This window comes from Triticum aestivum, chromosome 3A (assembly GCF_018294505.1).
Source record: "Triticum aestivum cultivar Chinese Spring chromosome 3A, IWGSC CS RefSeq v2.1, whole genome shotgun sequence".
In the NCBI taxonomy this organism is placed as follows: Eukaryota; Viridiplantae; Streptophyta; class Magnoliopsida; order Poales; family Poaceae; genus Triticum; species Triticum aestivum.
The window spans coordinates 233,888,246-233,897,622 of NC_057800.1; the positions used below are offsets into that span (position 1 = coordinate 233,888,246).

The 9,377-nt window shown below is 43.4% G+C and overlaps 1 protein-coding gene and 1 long non-coding RNA gene across 2 annotated transcripts; one reads left to right on the forward strand and one right to left on the reverse strand.

Moving 5' to 3' along the window:
- Positions 1–2,116: 2,116 nt before the first annotated feature.
- Positions 2,117–4,211, reverse strand: LOC123061088 (uncharacterized). Its single transcript, XM_044484008.1, has 3 exons — positions 3,901–4,211; positions 3,747–3,799; positions 2,117–2,387 (listed from the first exon to the last, which is right to left on the reverse strand). Exons 1-3 carry the CDS (start codon positions 3,989–3,991, stop codon positions 2,268–2,270), a joined length of 264 nt encoding a protein of 87 aa, XP_044339943.1. The 5' UTR covers positions 3,992–4,211; the 3' UTR covers positions 2,117–2,267.
- A 117-nt stretch (positions 4,212–4,328) lies between these two features.
- Positions 4,329–9,141, forward strand: LOC123058277 (uncharacterized). The gene is made up of 7 exons (XR_006427116.1): positions 4,329–4,594; positions 5,137–5,371; positions 6,099–6,228; positions 6,350–6,445; positions 6,586–7,738; positions 8,662–8,743; positions 8,826–9,141. It is a non-coding gene; the product is annotated as an uncharacterized lncRNA (long non-coding RNA).
- The last annotated feature ends 236 nt before the right edge of the window (positions 9,142–9,377 follow it).

The following is a 9,377-nucleotide window of genomic DNA, read 5'->3' on the forward strand; positions in this document are numbered from 1 at the left end:
ACCACCTCAACAGGCAGCCGCCGTTGTTCCGTGGCTCCATTCCGGGCCACCTTCCGGCGTTGAATCGCAACCGAGAGAGCGGACATTTCCTTCTTTTGAAGGACTACTTTGATACAACAACCCCTTGTTCAAACATCAAAAATTCCGCCGCCGTTCTCGTATGAGTAGGCATCTTTTCAACCGTATTAGAGAGGGGGTGGTCAGCTATGATGACTATTTCGAGTGCAAAGAGGATGTCGCCGGCAAGATTGGTTTCTCCTCTTATCAAAAATGCACTGCCGCCATCCGAATGCTTGCATAAGGAGTGCCCGGTGATCTCATTGACGAGTACGTCCGTATAAGCGAGTCTACATGCCTAGAGTCCCTGTATAAGTTCTACAAGGTTGTTATTGCTATGTTTGGCCCTGAGTACTTGAGAGAGCCGACAACTGAAGATACAACCCACTTGTTAGCGATGAATGCCAGTAGGGGCTTCCCAAGGATGCTTGGCAGTATAGACCGCATGCACTGGGAGTGGAAGAACCGCCCTTCTGCTTGCCAAGGGCAGTATAAGGGCCATGTCAGGGCTTGCACTGTCATACTAGAGGCTGCGGCGTCTCAAGATCTCTGGATTTGGCACTCTTTTTTTGGCATGGCTGGATCACACAATGATATCAACATGCTTCAGCGCTTGCCGGTGTTTGCTAGGCTTGCCGAAGGCAACAACCCACCGGTGAACTTTACTGTCAACGGCCACAACTACGACAAAGGATACTACCTGGGTGACGATATCTATCCTCAATGGACCACTATTGTCAAAACAATACCCAATCATGTCGGAAAGAAGAGGAAAAGATTTGCCCAAGAGCAAGAGAGTGCTAGGAAGGATGTCGAGCGTGCCTTTGGTGTTCTGCAATCTCGATGGGGCATCGTTCGGTATCCTGCTAATACCCGGAGCACGCAGAAAACGTGGGAGATGATGACTGCTTGTGTGATCATGCACAATATGATCGTAGAAGACGAGCGCCCGGAACGCCTGTACGATCAAGGGTTTCAGTTTCAGGGTGAGAATGTTGTGCCTAAGCATGGAGGAGCGGCAACGTTTGAACAGTTTACCTAATTTCATCATGACATGCGTGATTGAGAAACTCATGTGCAACTGCAAAATGATTTGATTAAACATATGTTGGCTCATGTTAGCAACCAATAGATGTATTTTCTTTTATTCGTTTGTAAAACTATGTGAAATATTTTTATTTGTATTCGGCTCATAAACTATATTATTTTATTCGGTTTAAACTATGCTATTTAACAATATGTTTGAATGCAATTCATCGATGCAAAATAAGGCGGCCAGCCGGCACATATGGGTCGGTGCGTTGGGCGTGCTGTCGACCCATATCTAAGATAGGGCGGACGCCGGGTGGGCGACCAACCCAAACGAGTAAAAAAACGGATGAAATCGCCGTCGGGTCCGACGTCCGATTCAAACAGATAAAAAATGGACGACGATCGCCTCATTGGAATTGCTCTTACAGTGCAGAAAAGGCCGAGACTCTGTAGGCGGAGAGCTCATGGTGCAGAAAAGCGATGACCGGACGACACGGGCGCATTGGCTGCAGGGAGAGTACTGATACGACTACAAGCTCTTGGACCGAAGGAGCCAAGGAGGAAAGCAAGGGCGACTCAGCTTAAGAATCGTCTCAAGGCAGTGAACCAGCAGTGATGCAGATGTCTTTGGTCGGAAAAGAATTTTATGAAACCAAGTCTCACGCGAGACCCATTCTGATGAATGACACGTGGCATTTACAAATCACAAAACATTTACCCCACCCCTTACTTAAAATCAGGGAGAGAAATTAGATGTTTTAAGATTTATGAATGTCACGTGTCATCCATCAGGGTGGGTCTCACCTGCTAACCGTAAGACCTGGTCTCATATAATTTCTTTCCACTTTGGTCTTTGGCGGCAGTTTATGAAAGGAAGTTTACTCCCACCAAGATCCCAAGCAAGATTTGGAAGTTATACAATTTTGAGAGACGGGCTAGAGAGTTGTGGTAACTCGCAAAAGTGACATCGGAGAAGGTTTTTGGGGAGGCTACAGATAATCTAGCCTTTTAGCATCCCGAAAAGAGATTCACAGAACAAAATTTGATTTCACAAAACTGGTTACAGATTACAATGTAGAGTGAACGAAACATACTCTCTTCATGAAAACATGATATATGGATCATTTCACACACTGATCTTGTAGTGTGCATCACAGTAAGCAGCATAAGCCTCCAGCCTACTGCTTCGAGTTGGAAGTATCCGCGTCGGACTTCACTATGCTGAGGTCACCACCTTCTTTGCTAGCCTTATTTGCAGCTTTTATTTCGTTCGCGTGGTTGATGAACTTTGTGAGGTCCTGAAAATTCATAGATTGTATTGATTGTTAGCAAAAACAAAATCAATATACGAACCACATTACAAGATCATTAAACAAATATGATGTTTTAAATTAGAAGTTATGATAAATTCAAAGGCCTGATCTTTTTTTCTTGATTGCAAACTAGTTGGTTCACAGTATGTTATTGCCCACTAGTTGATTCACAGCATTACTGTTAAACTCAAATGTCAAAGGATCGCGCTATTGGTCATATTGGATGGAAAGTATTGTAGTACGGCTTACAAAGGAAATGAGAGAAAAAATGATGTTACCATGGTGTGCACACTCTGTGATAAAGAACACAGATAGACTGTACAGAAATAAAGAGACAAACTAACTTTATGGCTACAATGAAAAACGCCACCAAAACAACCATCGCGAAATATATAAATGGATCCTAAGATTTATGTCTGCGTGTATATGGGTGTCTTCGACAATAGATACAACAATGATGATCACTGTAGAATGGGTAAACTCTATACATCTAACGCCTTTCTTGCACTGATGAAAGGGGTTACTGATATTACACTGATTTTTTGGAGCTCACAACACAAAGAAAGCATACAGAATCATGCTAAATAAATTTCAACCTAAGTATCGGTAGTTCAAAATATTGTCTTCTACACACACAGGTCAATTATCATCCAGTTTTCATGCTGGATTATTGCGAGTATGAATCTGGATCGTACTTGTGAATCAAGTTTCGTCCTATATAAAGGACTATCATGTAGTAACAAGTTTAAACAAGCAAAGAAATAAACAAAAGTTCTCTGAGCCTCAGACACTGGCCAGGGACGAGCCCTGTCGCTAGATTGTTGGGGGCGAGTGCAATATCCCAGTCTACAGACCTTTACCCCACCCAACTTATCTCATCGCGAATCAAGATTCGTAACAGTATGACGCTACAAACTTTACATGGTCAAATGAAATACCAGTCTTGTTGTGATAAATGGAAATTGGGAAACCCAATGAAGCTAAAATGGCAAGTAGTATGAATTTATGGATTAAACCAGAGCTAGGCAGATATGTAGAATGTCGACAAGCATCACAGTTCTCAAATTCCACATCAGGTGTTACAGGAGACAGGTAATACATTAATTTGGAGGCATCCTGAACCATCAACTAAAACACAACAGCTAGTAAGATGTAAGATATATTAGAGGTGTTGGCAAACAAATTCAGAAACAGTCAGTTCAGATTGGCATTCGTGGCAGCCTCTCCTACACAATCGCCTCTGGTGCAACCCAATTACAACAACCAATGTTGATTTTCCTAACGGAAGACGGCGCATCCTGACTCCTGACAGATAGGGCGATAAATTTACAAGCTATAACATACCTTGTCGGCGTCCATGTCCTTGGTGCACTTGGTCGGCTTCACGGCCCTCTTCCCTACAGGAATCCATCAACCAGCCAATCAAACAAACAAGCGAGCAAGCATACGGCACCATCAACGAAGCAGAAAAGCAAAAGCAGTCGGCTGGGGCACAAACCTTTGCGGATGTGGGGCGCCTTGCCATGGCGGCTGGGAGGGATGGACTTCTTCTTGGTCTGCCCCTTGAACATGGTCTGCTTCTGCGTCATCTTCTCCGCCTCTTCGATCCGCGGGTTCTGGTGTTCTGGACGGGGATTACCGGATTTCGGCTGAAACGTAGAGCCGCGGCTATGGCGGTCGGGGATACGCGGCGGCTGCGTGCTTGCCTAGGGTTTCGGCTTGGCTGGGGAGGTAGCTCAGTTGGAGGCCCTCTCTATGACGAAGCCCAGATGGAGGTCTAGTTGTTTCTATTTTTTCCCCTAAAATCTTAAGAGTGCACGCGCACTATTTCGCGAGACCGAGCGGCCGCGCTGCGCAACAATGGACAGCGACCTCACATGCTCGGTCCATCTCTCCACTAAAAAAAAGGAAAATCTTATCCACTCCCGAGCAGCACGACCTTCTTCCTCCACTAACCACCGCCGTTGTGCATCCCGCCTCCTCCCTCGCGCCGCCTCGTGACTATGCCAACTCGTCGTCGCGATTGCCAATCGCCACCCCAGCAGGCTTCGCGTCTTTCCCTCCAAGGTGCCACCATGAGCCGCCGCAGGAAGCAATCCCCAACCTCCAGCGCCGCCGTGACTCATCTTCTGCGACAGGCACAACAGTGATTCCTCACACTTAGCCGCGAGGGCTCCGCCGCCTACATGCAGGTAGTATTCCCCTTCCTTCTCTCCACTTATTTATCTCCCCCAAGCTACCTCCGTGATCTCTCTCTCTCTCTCTCTCTCTCTCTCTCTCTCTCTCTCTCTCTCTCTCTCTTCGAGATGATTCAGCCGTGAACTTGTTTGGATTTACAGGAATGAATGTTGTTGGATCTAAATCTGGTTAATACTCTGTTATTTTCCTACTTCATCAATTTACTTTGGACAGTTCCTATATTTAGTAGTCTGGACATGGGAAATTTAATTGCAATGTTGATTCAACTTGGGTTTTCTATGGCAGCTGGAGTAGAAAATACAAATTTATAGCTTAATAACTATAGTCTAATCTGCCGGATATTGATGGGAGCAATAAGATTTTTGATGTCTGTGCAGTTCATCTACATGTTATCGACAATTTTTATTCAGACATCTAATTCACCTCCACTTATGCTTGTCTAGTCTATACCCTACCCAAATAGTACTAGTAAAATATGAACAACATTTTCAAACTCACATATTGTTAACTCAACCTCTTCTGGGTATTTTTTCAGGAAATGTAGTCAAATTCATGTACAGATGCATCACTTTTGTGATCCTACTAGTCAATCTCCGGTATGATGCTTGGAGCATTGATGATTGGAGTGTTGATCTATACATGAGTTTCGGCATCTTTCTCAAGGAGCTACGTCGACTAGGATAAGTGGTGGGTTTGTACGATGATTAGGATTATAGTGGTGGGGTTGAGTTGGATTTTCATGGCGAGCTGTTCAGATTTTGTCACTACTGGTATGGTTCAGGATCCTTATTTGACCCATCTATTCTTGCCTAGATTGCAATTGTCTCGTTAAACATGATACTCTCTGTAGAGCTTCATTACATTATTGACCTTCTTTTCTCGTAAATGCATCCGTGTGGTTTCTCTGTTTTCTCATAAGTCGCATGCATATAAGTAACCAGTTGCTAGTTTGTTGTAATAGTTACACATGAACGCAAACGTAGTTGGATGACACATATACATGTCTTAGTTGGCTAGCCAACTTATGAAGTTGCACAATGAAGGCTAACCAGTTGCACAGTCGATGGTATTCAGATTGATACGTTGTGTAAACCATGTTCATGCAATGTATGTGGGTTTTTAGTTGCAGGGTATTTGGTTGTACAGGAGTTTACAGACCAACGTAGTACATATCCTAGCTGCATTAGCCACACTTAGAAGTTGCATAGGGGAGGGCTATCTAGTTGCATGGTTGACGGCTAGTTTAGCTTTGCCTCCGGTGCCTAAAACATGTTAGGCAGTGTGTATGCTGATTTTTTTGGTTGCACACTCATAAGTGCCCAGTTGGCCATACCGTGCATCGAGTTGCACACATTTTTTTTGTTTTGCAGGTGTGCTTTGAAAAACCATCATGAGTTGCTTACCTCATGGCATTTTTTTATATCAATTGTTTATGCTCATTATTTTCTTTATACATTTGGTTGCTTCGAATAATTTGTTCGTTTGCTTTTTTCACAGACTAAAAATGTTTGTAGAAGGAGATGCGGCCCCTAGTGAAGGAGATGTATCCTCAACTTGTATAGATGCGTTTTTTTTTGCAGAGACCAAAATGGCTGGAGAAGGATATGTGGCTGACAATGAAACAGAGGTTCCCATTTTTTATTATTTTTACCCTATTAGCATTTTAATTTTTTGAGTTTTATCCTCTGACATTTTATTATGCCCTTTTCTTATGCCCTCTTAGTATCCCAATGTTTTGTTCATTGTAGGGTTCTGCAAATCCGATCTCACGACGGAACTCAAAAAGGGCTGCTAAGCGGCAGCCGCATGGAGATGATAAGGATGGGAATGGAGAGGGTGACGATGTGAGTGGAGAACAGCAGTCCTTTGGAATGTATTTTCCTTCATTTTTCGTTTGTCCTTTAGGTTTTTATATGGCACACATACATGTCTAATTTTTTCTTAACCCCTTATGCTTGTTCCTTTTTTTCTTATACAACTTTAGGGCGGCGAAAGATTTCTCTTAGTAAAACTGCAGAGAAGAAAGGTGCATGCGGAGGCAGTATCCAAAGGGGTAGATGCCAGATCTTCTGCAGCAGCCGCTGAGTAACATAAAATTCCACCATGAATATTTTTTACTCCACATACAGGCAGCCAAGTGTATTAATTTTCATACATAGTTGCAGAAGGACTAATTAAGCATTGGCATGTTCAACTTTCTCAGTTGCTCAACGTTGCCATCTTCAAGTTTTTTAGAATTGTCCCAAGGGTATGTAACGACTTGGCATCCTCATGCTTTCTTGTTGCAGAATAGTATCTAATTAGTTGGCAACCTCAGTAATTCTAGTTGCACAACAATATACAACTAGTTGACATCCTCAGCTTCTCTAGTTGTACAAGAACTCAGATTAGTCCCATCTTAAAAAATTGAGGATTGCCCAAGAGTATGTAATGACTTGGCATCCTCAGGCTTTCTATATGCAGAATAGTATCTAATTAGTTGGCAACCTCAGTAATTCTAGTTGCACAACAATATACAACTAGTTGACATCCTAAACTTCTCTAGTTGCACAAGAACTCAGATTAGTCCCATCTAAAAAAATTAAGGATTGCCCAACAGTATCTAACGACTTGGCACCCTCAGGTTTTCTAGTTGCAGAAGAGTATCTATTTAGTTGGCACCCTCAGCAATTCTAGTTTGACAACATTATCCAGGTAGTTGACATCCTCAGCCTCTCTAGTTGCACAAGAATTCAAATTAATCCCATCTTAAATATTTTAAGGGATTGCCCAACAGTATCTAATGACTTGACACTCTCGGGTTTTCTAGTTGCAAAAGAGTATCTATTTAGTTGGCACCGTCTACAATTCTAGTTGGACAACATTATTCAAGTAGTTGACATCTTCAGCCTCTCTAGTTACACAGAATTCAGATTAATCCCATCTTAATGTTAGGATTAATCTTGATTATGTATCTGCATTGTATTTTCGTTTAACATGTAGTCTAGTGTAGGTTGATGTTTGTCCCATGAAGCTTCAGCTCAACATGCAGAGGAGATGCCGATGGCAGCGTGAGGCTGCAGTGCTGCGTGAGGCAGCATGGCCGTGTGATGCAGCAAGCGCGTGAGAGGCTGGAGCATGACGGGCTGCATGAACAGGTTGAACCGGGCGATCCGGCAAGTCAATATCAGCTACATACATGCTAGTTTGGTTGGGTCTGTGGCCATTCATGAGGCTGCCCAAGTACTGGCCGTGCATGTAGTTCTGCATGTTGAGGTGGTTAGATGCATAGTCGTTAAGATCCTACAGAGATTCCTGGAGTAGGATAAGGCCAGTTAGTGAGTGTGGTAGTGCATGCATGGATTAGTTTGTTAGTGGCCGAGCGTGGCGGCCTGTTAGTTCGTGCGTGACTTAGTGGCCCGGCCAGGATGTGCGTGAGGGCCAACAGTCTATTTATATATATGTCACACTGAGCAATGAAAAAATAGAGGCCATGAGGGCTCAAGAGAAAAGATGTAGCACTTGTGGTTGTCAAGGAAGAGTACCTCTCGGCAAAAGCTAGTTGTTTTTCTTCCTTGGTATACATGCGCGCGCGCGTGTGTAGTTTCACCATGTTGTGTGTGTTTTTGAGAGAAACCATAGAAGAGAAGAAGAGAGGAACCCAAGGAGAGTTGTGGGAGGCAGCTCGAGGTAGAAGAAGAGCGGCGCTGCGAGAGGCGGCGCCAACACTTCAATTTTTTGAGGATTACCCAATAGTATCTAATGACTGGCATCCTCAGGCTTTCTAGTTGCAGAAGAGTATCTATTTAGCTGGCACCCTCTGCAATTCTAGTTGGACAACATTATCCAAATAGTTGACATCCTCAGCCTCTCTAGTTGCACAAGAATATCTCATTAGTTGGCATCATCAGCATTTCTAGTTGCACAAGAATATCTCATTAATTGTCAACCAACATTCCTAGTTGTAGAACAAACAAGATATCAAGTTGCCATCCTCAACTTTTTAATCTAGTTTTCCAGAGAACAAATATTTGTATGTAATGATAACTAATCACCTCTGCCTTTTTTTGCAAACCCCAAGATATTGTTCAAGGGAATGAGAGTAATGAAGCAGATAATGTTGAACGACAGTCACAAGCTGGCTACCTGATGGAGACTGCCTGGTACGCCTCTCTCCTCCCTCTTCTTTACCACTTCCGTTCTTGTGTTCATTGCTTTGCCATGATAGCTCTGTTTTGGATCCAGGCTGGGACCCTTTCTTTTGTTGTGAAGAACAAGAAGGGGCCCTGTGGAGAAGGAAGTGTGGGCGAGGGGTGCGTGGAGGCTTCGGGAGTTAGTGGGCTATCACGTGATACCGACCGGCCTTTGTTTTCTGATTCTTCACAGATTCTAGGAGTCGGAACGAAGTTTCCTTTATGGGAATAGTGGGGACAAAAAAGTTACCTTTCCCGTCCGGCCGCTCGCGAGCGCTAGCAGGCCAACGGCCGCTAGCCAGACGCGTCCATTTTTTTTTGTTTGAAAAACCCAGAAAAATTATTCATTTGTGATAAATGATACATTGTTTGCGAGGATCATTAAATTTCATTTAAAGGTTCTTCAAACCAATCAGAAGTCAAAGAAAATCTAGCTAATCTAGCAAGCTCATGAGCTACTTTATTTGTTTCTCTATTATAGTGCTCAAAACTAGTAATAACGAAATCACATGCATAATAAAAACAATCATCAAAAAATGTTGCCGCTGCTCCCGCAGTATCAATCACCTCCAGGTTATCAAATTTATAATAAGATGATTACATC